Consider the following 16,909-nt stretch of genomic DNA (forward strand, 5'->3'; position numbering starts at 1 on the left):
AATTTTTGTAGATGTTACCACTTTTAGAACAGTAAAAATGCTTCAATCTTTAACATTGACAGTGGTTTTTGGTAACATATTGAATCTAGTTGATATTTCGGTAAAAATACTTGGTATATATATATATTTTATAAAGAATAAAATGGAAAAAAAGAATTAAGGAAAACGGGAATTTATACACAAACTAGATTTCAACAAAATTGATTATGTATTTTTATTGTAATTCATAAATGAATATCTGTAGACTCGAATACTTCACCAAATATTTATATTATTATTGTACAGATAGGATGTAAATTTGGTTCTTGGTAATTTTTGACAATTCTGTACTATTTATACACTTATGTAATTTTCGTATTTTGTTTTTATTTGATTTATGTATGATAACATTTTTGTTTTTGAGTAAAAAGCTTAAAAATGTAATAAAAGGTTTCTTAGAAGTTGTTCTTACATCGAATAAAAAAAAAGTTTAGCATAAAGCCACATAAATATTTTATGAACTATTGAAGTTCAAATTGGATGACTTTATGTAAAACTATTATTTCTTCTTCAACGATTTTTGTTATTTTGTTGTTAAAATATTTTACTATTACTTAATTTATATTTTTATTTACACAGTGGTACTTTTAAAATACCTAAACAAATTATAAGTTATTTAATATTTTTTTGTAATATAGGCTAACAAATTATTTTTGATTAGAATCGTTTTGCGAATGCAATAATTTATTATAATTAAATTCAAATTCAAATTTAACACAAAAAATTACAGTGACTTGCTCTATGACGAAATACATTTAGCACATACCAACAGAGAATTAATCTGTTTTCCCTCTTTTTATTTTTTATTAACATTTTAAATTCAAATTTGATTGAAATTGGATACTTAAACGTAAAATAAAAAATAATAATTTATTTTGTTGAAATTCAAAAATATTATTCTTAGTGATTTGAAACATTTTTTCACTAGGTACATTATTGTTTTTAATACACGATGAAATTTTCAAACTATCTATATTAATTTAAAGATATAAATAAATGTATGCTATATCATGAACCAGTTTACATCGTTTTACCGTGGTATGTAAATATTAAATTATAATATGCATAGTTACATGAGTTAATAACAATTAACAGATAGGTAGTTATACTATATTAAATAATAATTGCAAACGCGTTGTTTATTGCTAAAACTAGTTCTATTTACTGTATTCTTAATTGAAAAATAAACTTCAACTATTAACTATATAAATATGTTATTAGATATCTTTATAAAATATATAGAATGACAGAATTAATTGACTAAACTTTGAAAATAAAACAATTTGCACGTGGGTTATTCCAGAAAGCTAAAAAGGATCAGTTAGAGCCTAAAACTTTTGAAATTTTTCATCAACCCTTACTAAATATAAAGTTGGCAAACATTATGTAACTAAACAGCAAATAAAAAACAATAAGTATACCACATGGTCGAGATCCAAAAATATACTAGCAATTAATTTTATACGTTTTAAGCTTTCAAAGCTACTTTATTGGAATAATATCAACTGTCATAATTCATCGGTTTATGTTTATTTCATTGGTATTCTGTTTAGACTTTAGACACATATTTTATGGCATATATATATGTATATTGGTGATGTATGTGCTGGAAATATTTTAAAATAAGTAAATTAACTTATAGTTTTTATGTAATTAACAAATGCTTACCAATTTATACAGTATATCTGTGTGAGTGTGGTGTGTGTGTACAAGAGGAGTAATTTTAAGAGTGATTATATGTGTATTGTGTTCAGTTATTTTGTATGTTATAAATATTTAGATTTTAAATATATGTGAGATATATAAGAGGGGGTGGGGTAAATAGTTCCAACTTTATTATCCAATATAATACATACATTCTATGAAGTACCTACATAATATAATTTGAAATTTTTTTCTAATATTACTCTTTCGCCCTAATTGAGGCCAAATTAACACACTGCAGTTTTGTATGTGATGTCCTGAATCTTTTGGCAGTGGGCGGATATTATAATATTAACGGTGTCCAGTGAAGTATCACACAAACAATAAGTATTGGATATGGAATTTTTTGCTTACTGTACAACAATGAGTAGATAGCAATAATGCGAGTGATACAATATTATGGAAATAAGTATTAATAGATATTAGATAATCTCAAATATCGGTGTGTGTGTGTGTGCGTGTAGGTGGTATAATGTATAAGTTTCAAGTATAAATGATTAAAGCTGTGGTAGTGCAAATGGTGAGTGGTAACTACAGATGACTAGCCTTGTACAGGATATTATATATACTACATAGCTTTGAGGGGAAAAATAGCGATCTGCACCGAGACGTATGGTTTAGATACGCCGTCGTCGTGGAACCTAAGTACGACGCGCGCGAGGCACATGCAATATTCATATAACGCGTACGTATTTTATACGCATATATACCTGTCTATACCTGCCTTTCCACCCATCCACCTACCTACTTTCGCATACATAATAATATATGTGCTTGAGCGATGAGGGGTGGATAGTGCCAGGGTATTCTATAATGCCTATGTGCTAGCGGCGAAGGTTTGTGCGCGCTGTCTGGCGGCGCAAATTTTTTTTTCCTTTTTCGTCGAACCTCCCTTCTCGTGAGGGGGTGGTAGCGGTGGCGGCGGGCCGGTCAGATAAAATGCTAGTGCCACCGTAGTACAGCGTAGTAGTAGTAGTAGTAGTAGTAGTCGTCATGGTGCGGTGGCCGTACGCGTACGCTCTGCGTTCGTCGACTCGCGTTCGTTCCGTCGTCCGCAGACGGTCCGCTTCCCTGCCTCGTCCGTCGCCCGCAACTTGTTGATGACCGTCGAAGTCGCAGCCGCCGCGGGTTTTCCGCTCGTTTCCTCTCCTCGTTGCCGTCGGCTATACCAATGATAATAGTAATATGTTATTTCTCGACCGTTGTTCTCTATTCGTTTATCCTCGCGGTGTCGTGTCACCGTTCCCGATACAATGCCTCGATTTTACCGGATTTCTTCCGGTATTGTTTAGGAGACTTAATTAGCATTCGTAACGACGATGGTGATGATGTGAGAATAGCTTTCAACCATCAATGGACTAAAGGTTCTTATTATTTATTTATTTTTTGAATAATAGATTTTCCCTCTTTTGTATCAGTTATAAATTACTAGTTGTTACCATTGAGTGTCGACAGTACTTATACCGAGAGAGGTTAGGTATGGTACTCTTGGTGTATGCTTTTTGTTCTGTAAATTTATCTGCTGAAGATACTCACACTATTTAAGTGTGCAGATATTGAATTGGTCATCATTCAAATAAATCGTTTATCGTTTTTTGATTTATAATAACTACCTATTTACAATTTGTATTGCGTTTTATATATGTATTAAAATGGTAAATTAAAGTAAATATAAATAGATTATGGTGAAATAAATTTATTTAATGAACAAAAAAATGCTCTTTTGTTTATTGAATTTCAATTTTAATTCTTAAAATAATGATTCTTTTTTTTTAACATATGCGAAAATTGCTGAAAGTTGTAATTCAAAATAATTTATGAGCATTTGAAGTCTGTAAAATATCAACTAAAAACATAGTATACGCACAAGTAAACCGAAATTCTTTCAGAATTGTTTCTTATAGGTATAAATTCATTTATTATTCCTTATTTAAATTTACGATGAAAACAATACTGTCTTGTAACAACAAAAGGAATGCTAGACTGGAATACAACACTTACTCACCGTATCTTGTCATGTTTAACATCGAATAGGTGTGTACCACTTATTAGAATGTCAATTAAAATTTATTTTAAATTCTGAGCAAGCTATAGCTATTAGCTTTTATATGTAACGTTTATTCTTAAATATCAATATCAATGTTTTATGTAAAAATATTAAATACTGTAAGCAATTTTAAGAACACTAAAATGTTTCTAAAGTTCTATTTTATTGATTTCAGTTAGTCGTAGATGTTATTATTTAAAAAAAGAAAGATTTTTAACTTAAAATATTAATATTTACAAAAATTATGGATAATTAAAAAAATTACCAAGCAAATTACATGAATATATTTAAAAATATTATTTTAAATTTGTATAATTGTTTGTTAAATAAACTGAAAAAAAAGTACGAACTACGAAAGTGGTAAAATATCATAATGGTATTAGTATTATTTATTAAGTATATAAATAAGTACCTATAGACTATAATAGCGAAATACCAAGCTGGTCATATCGGTCTCTATTTACGACCGAGCGTTGAACATCATTTGTCTTGCTTTGCTCATTTTGGCGCAAGATAGTGGTGTATACTTTGTACTGGAATGAAATGCCTAATCAGTATCGATAATCGTTTTTAACTTTTATTATTTTTTTATGCGTGAATAGACGATTAAATCTAATTTAAATAATATACTTTTGAAATATACAGGATTTTGTGCATTATCCCAATACTGTGAATATCATTGAATTCAAGCATTATAATATGTTATTTTTACAGTCAATATATAGTAATAAGAACAATATCATTTAAGAGGATTGATTTTAGTGGTTTTAAAACTTTAAAAAAATGTTAATTATATAAAAAAATATTAAGGTAAATTAAAAATATTTCTTTTTGTAATTCAGTTCAATATGTTAATCTACATGGTCTAAATTTAAAAAAATGTTAAATGTTTATTATTACCTAAATATTTAATGAATAATCCTTATAACATTTAATATTTAACTAATATTTATATATATGTATATATATATATATATAAATATATCTAAAAGGTATTATGTAGAAACTTTTTAAATAGGAAATTTCATATCGACAGTAGCAGTATAAACTAAATTATGCGATTGTCGACTAGTTTTATAAAGAGTAATTAAATTATATGAAACATGATTTTTTTTGAAACCATGATGGGATTTACGATACACCCGTGTTTATCGCAAACGGTTTTATTTATTTTGTATTGCAATATTCAAAAACAAGTTAGTTCATCAACCCGCCTCTGTTTCCTGTTCGGGAATTTTATGTTTACGATAAACTTAACACATACAATATAAGTAAAATGTATTCTTAGCACGTTTCTTCAATATTTCGTTGCATCAATAAGATAATAACTAATGAAATAAACAAATTTTTAAACACATGATCAGTATACTTGTTAGAACTGTTGAATAATTTTGTTTGAACTAATAATATAGCGTTCCAATAAGCACTATTCTTGATATAGGTTTGAAAAATAATACAATGTATGTATACTCTTTATAGGTGCAATTTTCCTCACAAGATAAAAAAAAAATTATAAAATATATAGGCATTTAAATAACGACGTTACTGTATTATGTTTATAACAACAAATTTTATCAATTTATTTCACATTTTAATGTTCATATATTAAAAATGTATCGTTTATATTAATTGACATACGATTAAAATATTGATTTCTGTGATGATTAAGATAATTGTATTCAGATAATAGGTATGTAATCATAATACAGGGATTATATTAATTATTTATTTTTAGTTACATACGAGTATGCATTGATTTTAATTTATAATATTTTTTTATACACATTATTCGTTATAAATATAAGTAATGTATGTTTATATATTGAATCTTAAAATAATTAAAAAATTTTTTGATGACGTAAGAGCACAAAACAAACATCTTTATAAAAATGTAAATAGTTGTTTCATTTAAATATATATTACAGTTACTACCTTTGATTAGTATTAATGAAATGACTATATTTTCATTTCAAACTGTGATGTGGGTTGTATAAGAATTTAGTAAAATTTAATATTTAGAAATTATATTTAAATACGCCATTATTCATTTATAATTTGTTTAAAAATATAGCGATAACGTAAAATATAAATATAAGTTTAATTTTGTACTAGACAAGTGATTATTATATTTAAAAGCTAATGGTTTTTAGTTTTTGATTAGAATTTATCAAAAGTTTAACTATTATTTATGTGTTTTGTGCTTGCATTTAAGAAAATTTTGCGCATGATGCACTATCAGAATTAAAATAAAAGAATTCTCATTATTTTGTAAAAAAAGTAACAATAAAATGCAAAATATAAAACAAACCATATGAAATACGAAATCAGAATTTTTTTAATGAAGAAAGTACAATGCATTTATTTTAAATATATCTCATATTTTCATTATAAAGATTTCTATCCAGGATCAATGGATCATATTATTCTAGGAGTTCATCTGTTGAAGGACTTAAAACATTTTTCTACTTAAGTTTTGTTATATTTTCAAAATATTATACTGTATATTAAACACAACAAAGATACGATAATTAATCTCAATTAAAAACATTAAAATATCTATTACCTAATATGACAACTAAAAATAAATTTAGTTAAGTAGGCGAAATTGGAATATAGTAACTGTATACATATTATTTGGTGTCTATTTATAAAACATTTTTCATATATTAAAGTATTATAATTTATAATATATAATGGGTAGGTGTAGAATACTAGAATATTTTCGATTCTAAAAATTATTATTTTCATTTTTTGTTTAATAGATTAAAGAAATAATCGTATAAGTGTAATAATGATTTAGTAAAAATAAAAACAAAACATTTATGTCTGAGGAAAAACCCTTGAAGTGAACACAAAAATATTATACTCTGTAGTGCAACTCACTGGATACGTAGACCTGTTGTTGTAGCAAGCTAGACTTCGCGCTGCGTCGTAGTATTCCGTAGTCGGCTAATCTCTTGAGTGCTTCATGGCAGGTATAGCTGGGTAGCGATGTGTCAGTATATCTTTCTTAAGCTGTCTAATGTACGAGCTTGGTACCATTGTTCCACTCTTTGGCCTGCTACACTTCTATCGCGGCGTAATCCCGTAGGTGCGAAGTGCGTGACCGACCGTTTAGCAACCACGTCGCCTATCGTGTCCATCAGTGTTGCGCGTTTCTTATACTACGAACATGGCGTACTTAGGTATAGGTACCTCTTCTCCGTTCTTGCCATCGGTACATCCTTATTATATAGGTACTATCTTTATATCCTAACATCACATTCCTGTGCTACTATTGACTTTTTTTAGGATACGTTTCTCAGCAGTTGGATATCGCGCTTACGCATTGATATACATCTTATCTCGATGTTAATTTATCTCTTTTTTTTTCTGAACATCATAAATAAAACTTATCTCAAACATGATATCATTTAATCATTAACATTATAAAAGTACACATGTACTATTATATCATATATACTATCATCAGTATCATACTATCAATATTAATGTTTTACAAACGTATCAATGGAAATGTAGGATAAAAATATTTTAAAAAATGCGGATAACATACAGATACACTAAATTTTTTAGTTTATTGACATAAAATATTACACGTGTTGTAATAAAAATAAGTCTTAAATTTATGTCGTTGATAACTGATAAGTTAGTATATTTAGTTATAATTTTAACTGTGGTATTTTTTATGAATAAATCACAAAATAATGATTTTTAATTTTTATGAATGACATATACAATATTATAATATAAAAATTGGTAAAATATAAAACCTATAAAATATAATTGTTATATTTGAGTATGATTGAATAATTTTCGTTAAAAATATTTTTATACTAACATGTAGTTATTATTGTAGTTGGATAAGAAAATATTATTATTAATGAAATTAATTTAGTTGAAGAATAATAATTATTTACAGTTTATTGTTGCTTTTAGGAAATTAATTGTACGAACGTGAACCTGTGAAATATAATCTTCCGATCATGTTACCAATCCGTTTACCTAATACAATCTTGGCAAGTCGTCGCCAGCAACCACCTACACCTAGCCCAACAGAACCTAAAGTACAAGTTCGGCCATTAACGAAAGATTCGCTGGAAACTAGACAACATGTTTCAACATCTGTTGGGTATGGTTACCAAACTCGAAATAAAGTGAGCGTGTTAGATGGATCTGTGTTGCCCAGTAAATTTGAGCCGTTTCCTAGTGAGTTGTATGGCATGCCACTTGAGGAAATTGACAATTTTATATTTGATGAGGTAAGTTAAATTGATTTTATTCTATTTCTAAAGGAGTGATTTTTATTTATTTGTAAACCCAGTATAATTGTTATTGTTATTGGTTAGTTGATAGTTATTACGATACAACAATGCAATTTTTAGGTGACTATAATATTTCGTGTTTCCCGTCTTATAATATTATAAAAAATCTATTATTTTGTCCTAAATTATTGTGTATTAGATTTGGAACGCACTGAGTGGCTATTGGTTAATAGCGGACTACAACTTTTTAAAGTAATTCGTTCATTTTGACGACGTAGTTTTATTTGTTTACATTCTGGGTTAGTACTTTGATTTTATATACTTCGTGATCATAAATTTAACTAATTTTCTTATAGTGTTTATTTAATTTTATTTGCTACTAATGTATTGTTCAAAATATCGTAAAATATCCGGTTAATGGATTTTTTTTTCATAATTGTTCAAAAGTTTTAAAGCATCCTATATAAATACCACACGCCAAGCTAAGATTCACTTAAAGAATCGTCTTTCTAACACCATGATTTATCATTGTTTCAAATTTTAAATATTTAGCTTAATCACTATCTCATGCGTCCTGCATCGAGGTAAGACCAATACCCAGCCCAGATCTCTGTACCTATCCTATCCATCCTTTTCATACCTTTATTGACGTAAAATAAAAAATTATACTTCATGTCATTTTAAAAATTAATTAATGAAATGTATATGATGGGTAAAATAAAAAAATAACAGTAACTCACAAAAAAAAAAAAAAAAATGAAAGAAGGAAAAAATTGACATGATTAATTTACTTTTTAAACATTTTATAAATGTATATAATATAGTAAGAGTTATGATTTTCTAATAAAATACTTTTCTATATAATAATAATACATTATATCAAATTTAAATGGCTTTAACATAAAAAATAGTAGATTGAAAAAATGTATTTAATATTTTAACAATTTTATAAATATTTAATTACAAAGCGTCAACCTTTAATTATTAATTTTAATGACTCAATATTAATCAGTTTTAATACTTTTTGACTTTTAATTTCTGATCACAAAATTAAAATTTTTAACTTCCCTAGATTAATATTTTTAATCGAACGACATAACATAATTACAAAGTATTAAAATTAAGTTTATAATTTATTAGATTTTCATAGGTACATGATAATGTTATTACTATAAACTTTTACAATTTACCATAGAAACTATGAAATATAAATAAGCAAATAATTAGACGTTTTTACTCTTGTATTACAAATAAATAAGTACACGAATAAAGTATAATATTATAATGAATTTCCAATATATTCATCACCAATCATAATATTTTCTGAGAGGATACTTTAAATATCTATATTTAAGTATTTCATTTTTATTAAGTATTTCTGTTTCGTTGTTTCATTTGACTTTGGCAATTTGAATAATATTTCATAAACAAAACGAGGTAGTTATATTTATCGTTTCTGAGTATAAAAGGTTAATTGTGGTCGGCGAGCACTTAACCAACAAGATAAAATTACTTCCTAATTTTTCTAAATTTTTTATTAACATATAACATATAACATATTAACATTATATTATGGGCTGTAGTTACAATATACAGCGTACACAGACAAATATTAAATTATCAACCATCTCTACTTTGCTGTAGAGAATATCAAAATATATTTAAAGAATTATAGTTATTAGTATATATATACCTACTAATATTAAAAAATATTTGATAGAGTTTGTAAATTAATAATTGATAACTTTCATTAGTTTCATAAGTTTTATTTGACTGGCATCTCGAAATAATGACTGAACTTACTACTTATGACAATTTAATTTTTCAATATAGCTTTTAACCTCTTCGAATTTAATTTTTAATCTTTTTAGTACTTTTTTACCATCAAAAGTGTGTTCATAAAAAAATAGAAAAAAAATATCATTGCAAGACGTATTGCTTTACATAATAAAAATGCTTGAAACTTCGCCAAAATGTTTTTACAATGCGATGAGTAACAGTAATCAATTTTTGTTTTTGTTTTATAACATACTTACCTCGCCTAAAATAGTATCTAACCTGATATGTGAAGAATTTTTTTTTTTTAAATGTGATCTTAAAATAATGTTATGGACTTGACTTCAGTAATTAATTCTATAAATTTCTAAAATGTAAAATTAGATAGACATTTTTACTCCTCTCTCTTTATTTTTTTAAATGTCAAATTACGATTAACATTTGTGTTTTTGTTATTTGATTTATGTACAAATAAAATAAAATAAATTTGTATAATAAGTTATTTTTTTAAATCCAAAATGATATAAATGAACTTTTATCTTATCAAGACGTATCATTCAAGACAGTTATTGGAGTATTTATTTAAATATCATGTTTAAAATATAGGTTTTCTGTTTGAGAGCCACATAACATAAAAATCGATATTTACGTTTACTTATGATATAATAGAAAAGACATATATTTTTTAACTCACCAGCAAATTGTATTTGATTACATATTTTGAATAAAAAAAAAAACAAATTATTTTACCAAGCTTTCGTGTTTTTCAATAAATAGTATTAATAAATAATAAGTAATAATATAAAATAATATATACATATACAAGTAGGTACTCTTGTACACCTGACGTGTACTATCAAAATCTACGGACTGGTGCCTGTAAAGGGCTCAGCGGGCGAGTGTTCATAATGCTATATTTTCATGAATATATAATAATATACAGGGGACCGAACCTCCTCAGCTTGAATTTCGTTTATTTAAAGATGAAAATGGCAGTGGTAAAATAACAATCATAAAATAAAACACTCCCTATCGCCGTTCATGCTTTTAGTTATAATTTAGAACAATAATTCTTTTTTTTGTTTCATAGTAATAACAGTCAATATAAATACATATTTACGTTTTTATAGTTCCAAATAATAAGAATAAAATCTTAAATATTCCACAGTGTTGTAAATTGATTACAACCTATATTTTGTTGCTGTTCAAAAAATTTATCACAATTATAGGTATATACATATTTACATATTTTAACTATTATTGACTTGGTATATTAATATAGGAAGTATAAGAAGTATTGGGAATGTTGTCTATATATTACTGCAATTGCGTGGTTGTCCATGTTGTAGAAAATCCAATGATTAACTAGTTTAAGTTATTTATTTATTATAAACTAACCTTTATGTCTGAATGCCTGAGCATGTAGTTTGATACCTTAGACAACCCCCTCTACCCCGCTGAAACAATATCACTTAACCACTATTTACCCTTAAAGCCATGTTTTAGAACCGCACAGACAATTTATTTTTTATCTATAATTTTGTTAGATATATAGGTATTAAAATTATTTTAAATTTCCGTGCAAGGTTTAACAATTAATATTTAAATTTTTTAACAATTTGAACTCATTACATAATATATTGGCTTTATGATATTTGAATTGAATTAGGTAGCAATTAAAATGTTCCAAACAAAGCGTAATATATTATATAATTTGTTTAAACATAAATTTTAGTTATTTACATCAAACAAAGTTTATATATATTATATAAAAGAATTAAAATTAAAATATGTATATTTTCTCTCCTCTTTACAACTAAATATAACATTGAACTATATATTATCATTTTTTATATAAAAAGGAAAATGATGCTAGTTTAAATTCTAAATAAATGTTCATGTCACTTAAAAAAAAAGATTTCTTCTTGTCTCGTTCAGTTGTCTGTCACGAGGAAAAATATTCGTTTGTAAACTAGTCACGTCTCGTATGGGTAATTGTTGGCGACAGCTGGTAATTACGTCAGTATAATTTCATGTTTCCAAAATTCTGGTCAAATGTTTTTTCCGTAAATTACTATGGAGCAATACGAATCAAATTTTTTTAGTTGGTTTAAAGAATAAATGAAAATACAGGGAAGAAAAGAAAAAACGGAAGTTACACACTATACAAAAATAATATAAAGAACTCGATTTTTTCTTTTTTATAAAACTATAGTAAGACTATACTAAAACTTTTAAAGCGATAAAATTCTAAAGTTCTAAAAAGTATACTAGGTAACAACTTATTCGTATTTTACTAAACTAAGATTTTAATATTTTTAAATTTTTCTTAAACAGCTCATATTTTATAACCAGATGACCTCAAATTCTGTGTTAATCAATTGGATAGATACGCACAAATTATTTGTACTTAGTCGTTTGGGCGGGTAATAGACAATTTTCTCACTCATTAATATAAAATAAAATTAATAATTAGATGTACTAATATGTACTTAATTGTCATATCGATTAACTCTTTTATTAGTAATAAAAATGAAGATAGTGATAAGGAAATATATACTTGAATTTATCAGTAAATTATAATATGTGCGTGGTTATAACTCAATCGAGCTGCCCATATTAGTTAAACCGTGTTTGAATTGAAATCATTTTTCAAATGTCATGGCTTGTATTAAACATGCATATTTAACATTAAAAGTCTTACCCACTCTATGACACACAAATTCTAAGTATTTCAATTTAAATTATTTTTATCATAAATACAAATAAGATATTTATTATTTTGTTTTATATATTCCTAACTTTCTCACCATTTATAAACATATATCGTTTGTACTTAAATAAATATTATTGTTAGTAGGTAATAACATTGATTATAAATTAAAGTGAATTGACTATTCTGTAATCAATGGGAATACTACTTTTATTTTTATTTTGTGTACACTTTACTTTCTGCACACTAACATTTAATTTTATCCATGAAAAGTATGTACAGTTCTTTTATTCAATTTTGTTATTTTAATTTATTAGAACGTTCATTTTTTCATAGTATTTTTTTATACGAGTAGTATTTAAGCGTTAAAACGATTCATTTTAAAATGTAAGTGAAGTTGTTGTTGTTGATTTAGTTGTATCAATCGATTAATTATAATAATTAAAAAGAGCAGAATATTTATAGTAAAAAAATAGTATTTAAATTGTATGTGAATTTAAATAAACATTTTTTTTTTTATTTATAACATATGGAATAATATTTGAATTTAAAAATAAGTAGTCAAGTAGAGAATGATACTTTTAAAAATGTCATATTGTGTCATTCGTACAGTGTATTACTGTATTCGTATTGATAAGTGTGCTCACATCCACTGAATACACGTTTAATATCTGTACGTAAGGAACGATTCTGTATTATTAATTAATTTTGTATTTACAAGTGACATTTTGTTAATGTTTTTTTTTAAATATATAACCACTTGTTTGGTCCTTGAACATGTTAAAGTTGTATTATTCGTATATGTGGAGCAAAGTATTTGGTAAAAGTGCATTAAAGTACGAAGGGGTCACGGCGTATTGACAAAATCAATACCCCCTCTTTTTGTAACTATATGCCTACTTGTTGAAGGGTGCACGTGGTCACCATGTATAGGTACCTCCCCCAGAACCATTGTATGCTTTATGAACTCAATTCAAGCGACATGGTGCGCACACATTAAGTTTATTTGAATACACGCCTTTCGTTCAATATGTAGGTCACTATTTAATGTGATATATATATATATATGTGCCAAAATATAATAGTTCCCGCAAGTCTAGTAAAAAAATTTATATTATGTTATTATATAGGTATATACATATATATATAAAGAGAGCAGTATTTTGAAATAATTATATTTTATCACACAACAGATTCGGTTATACAGGATTACTTTATGTCGTCCCTATAAACACCGCCTGCTGGTACCAATAGTGTTTATTGAAACTTTTTCAATTTCTAAAAAGTGTGCACGTTAAAAATTATAATAAATGTTATTTTTGTTCATAAGTGGAAGTTTTTACGTAACAAAAAAAAATATGAAAAAAAAAACATTGGAAGAGGTGGTTCGTAAAAGGTCAGTTTTGTTATAGGGTAACCCATTTATACAAGGGTGGAGGAGTGTCAGTTGAACAATTTATGACCATGAATTGACCATGTGGAAGGTTTTCTCTGAAAAAAGAATGGTATATGCATAAAAAAAATATATGCCGACACATATTTATGTGTCAATTTGTATGAAGAGATGAATGGAAGTATGAAAATTGTCATATCAAATATATCATCACATTAAAAAGTTGTTTGAGGACGAAGCAAAACTTTATTAGCATTAAATATAACAATCATTTATATACCTATTACTATAAAATATATATACACGTCAGATGTCAAAAATTCAATAAATTATTAAAATATTTTTGTTCTGTATTAAAAAAATAGTTTGTTTTCTAAGTGCCTGTACAACTTGTACTGTGGAAATGATAGTTATAACTTATACAAATTATCAGCGACACATAATATTGCAGCAATATTGATTACAATTACGTCTACTCTAATATAAATTATTAAAATATATAAACATATTTTTACACATTATAAATTATATTTATAACGATACGATTACATGGGGTGGTAATGTAAAATTACATTATACATTATATTTATTTATTTTTTGCAAAAATCATTAAATCATTGATATAATTCTGATTGCATTTAAATAATAGAAGTGGTAGTTTATATTATTTTTAAAAGTCCAAATGAAATCTCATCAATTCTTAACAACTAAAACATATTTATTTTCAATTTAGAAATATTGTGATTTTTTTTTTTTTAATTAAAATAACAGTCGGTTATTACTTATTCGATTGTTGTATAGTCAATATTATTTTAACATATAAAAGCCAAAATAGCAACAGACCTGGTATGGGTAATTGTCAAGGGATTTAAAATATTGCCAAACAAATATAATATACGGGTGGAATAGAAAGTGTAGAGGTTATGGGGGACTGCTGTCGCGATTTATAGTATGGCCCTCGGTTTTACCACACCTGGCCTCATCCTGACCCGGCTCTATTTTAATTAGACCTGGATATTGTAATAAAATGGCTACTGCATATAGATAATCCGTTATAAATTCATGAGTAGGTATAAATTTATATCTTTTGGTTTCAAACAACAATGAGTTATTTTTAATTCATTTTTGTTATTATTGGTTAGTAGAGATTCTGTAAAAGTTATTTTAATGCTAAAATAAGTGTCTTATTGTTATTATTAGTTCACGTGCTTCAAATTTTCTTCTTTTTCTCAATTTAATTTTATTATTTTTATTAGTCTTGTATATATATTAAGCTTTAATATATTATTTCGAGTATTTTTAATGTTTTTACACTTTATATATGTATGTAGTATGTACCTACGTATTACGTTAATACATTTATATCTATAAATTATTATTCGTTTGCAAATGCTATATTTTGAATTATGTACTCATATGGACATTTTATATTAACCAAAAGTATAATATGTTTCAATAAAAGATAAACAACTTTGAAATCGTGGTGGTTTAAAAAATAGAAGGACTGATGCGATCAGAGTCATTAAAATTGGATTTACGATTTAATGTCATATCTATAGAGACCACCTGTGTTTAAGTTCTAAGAAAGGCTTTATTAAGTGCAATTTATTATGATGATAAAATAAAAAAAACTACTCTCTTCTTATCTATTCATATTTTATGAAACAGTTTACTGTTTTTTATTTGAGAACTATTGTTAAAATCAAACTTATTTTAAACATAGTTTCTTATTCTTTTTATACAAAAAATTCTGTAACCGGTAACCCCGTTTAGTCGTTTATCGTTATTAATCTATAAATTTTACAATTAAAAATATTTTTGTTATAATAAAATTAGTTAAGCGTTAAATTTTAAGTAATTACTAATTATATTTTATTATTGCCATGGAAACTATAGTAATTTAGTCTTTGTGAGCATTTTTGTAATTTATAAATAAGAGTTAATGATGATTGACGAAATATTTACGTCTTTAAGACGTTGCAGGTACAACAAAATAATTCTTTTTTAAAGGTCAATAATTTGTTTGACTTGATTATTATTTTTTTTCAAACAGTAGGTATTTATATTTTTTATTTATGCTTTTTATTATTTTTTTATGTAGTGATAGTAATTTATAATTGTTCAGACTTATTGGTTTTATTTAATGGTTATCTATTAGTTTATACTTCCATTACGTAATATTTGTATTTCATTTTGTTATTCTATACAAAAAAAGTTGTGTATTAAATACAAATAAATAGTTAATTCATTAAATTAATATTATATTATTTGATTATTATAAATTTATCAGTATTAATATGCATATAATTTTGTCTGTTATGTAAATCCCACTCTATCAGCTATTGACTAAATCTTATTATATTATTCAAAATAATTGTATTGTTTGAATATTATATATGCTACTTTTGATGTAATTGTAACAACTGTAATTTAAAACACTCATAAATCTTTCAACTTTCGATGTGATAATATTTATATTTAATAACTATTTTATGATTTTATAAAATATGTATAAACATTATTTTTTTATTTATATAAATTTATAAATATAATAATACATTTATTTAATTAGTTTTTACTTTCAGAAAATTGTATTAATATAGGTAATTTATGCGTGTATTGCATAATAGTGTTTAAATGCTGTATTATTTATATAGTGGTATTACTTCTCATTATACAATCTCTAATAAAAATGTTAGCAAATGTGGTTACACTGATCTATCAAATAATATCTATGCCATATTTGCCAATCCATAATATGTTTTAAGACTGATGCATAAACCAATCAGAAAATAATATTTTCTTAGGCTTCCTTACGTAAAGTATCTTATGTACGAACTACGAAGAAGTTAAATATAAAAACTATCCTTTGGTAAGATTATCATCATTCTGTTTGTTTAAAAAATGTAAACTACCAATATTATTTACGCCTTTTTTTTTGATAGGTGAATTAGCTATTATTAATATTTATT

The 16,909-nt window shown here is 25.7% G+C and overlaps 1 protein-coding gene across 4 annotated transcripts in view; it reads left to right on the forward strand.

Annotated features, from left to right (window-relative positions):
- Positions 1-2,708: 2,708 nt before the first annotated feature.
- The window catches only part of LOC132921278 (sodium channel protein 60E-like), a 109,686-nt gene continuing 95,485 nt past the window's right edge, over positions 2,709-16,909 (forward strand). For all 4 annotated transcript variants that reach the window (XM_060984210.1, XM_060984211.1, XM_060984212.1 and 1 more), the window contains exons 1-2: positions 2,709-3,107; positions 7,730-8,052. In XM_060984210.1, coding sequence (XP_060840193.1) covers positions 7,777-8,052 — 276 coding nt within the window. In that variant the 5' untranslated portion in view covers positions 2,709-3,107; positions 7,730-7,776. The remainder of the gene's footprint in view (positions 3,108-7,729; positions 8,053-16,909) is intronic.

Source organism: Rhopalosiphum padi, chromosome 2 (genome assembly GCF_020882245.1).
Source record: "Rhopalosiphum padi isolate XX-2018 chromosome 2, ASM2088224v1, whole genome shotgun sequence".
Taxonomy (NCBI): Eukaryota; Metazoa; Arthropoda; class Insecta; order Hemiptera; family Aphididae; genus Rhopalosiphum; species Rhopalosiphum padi.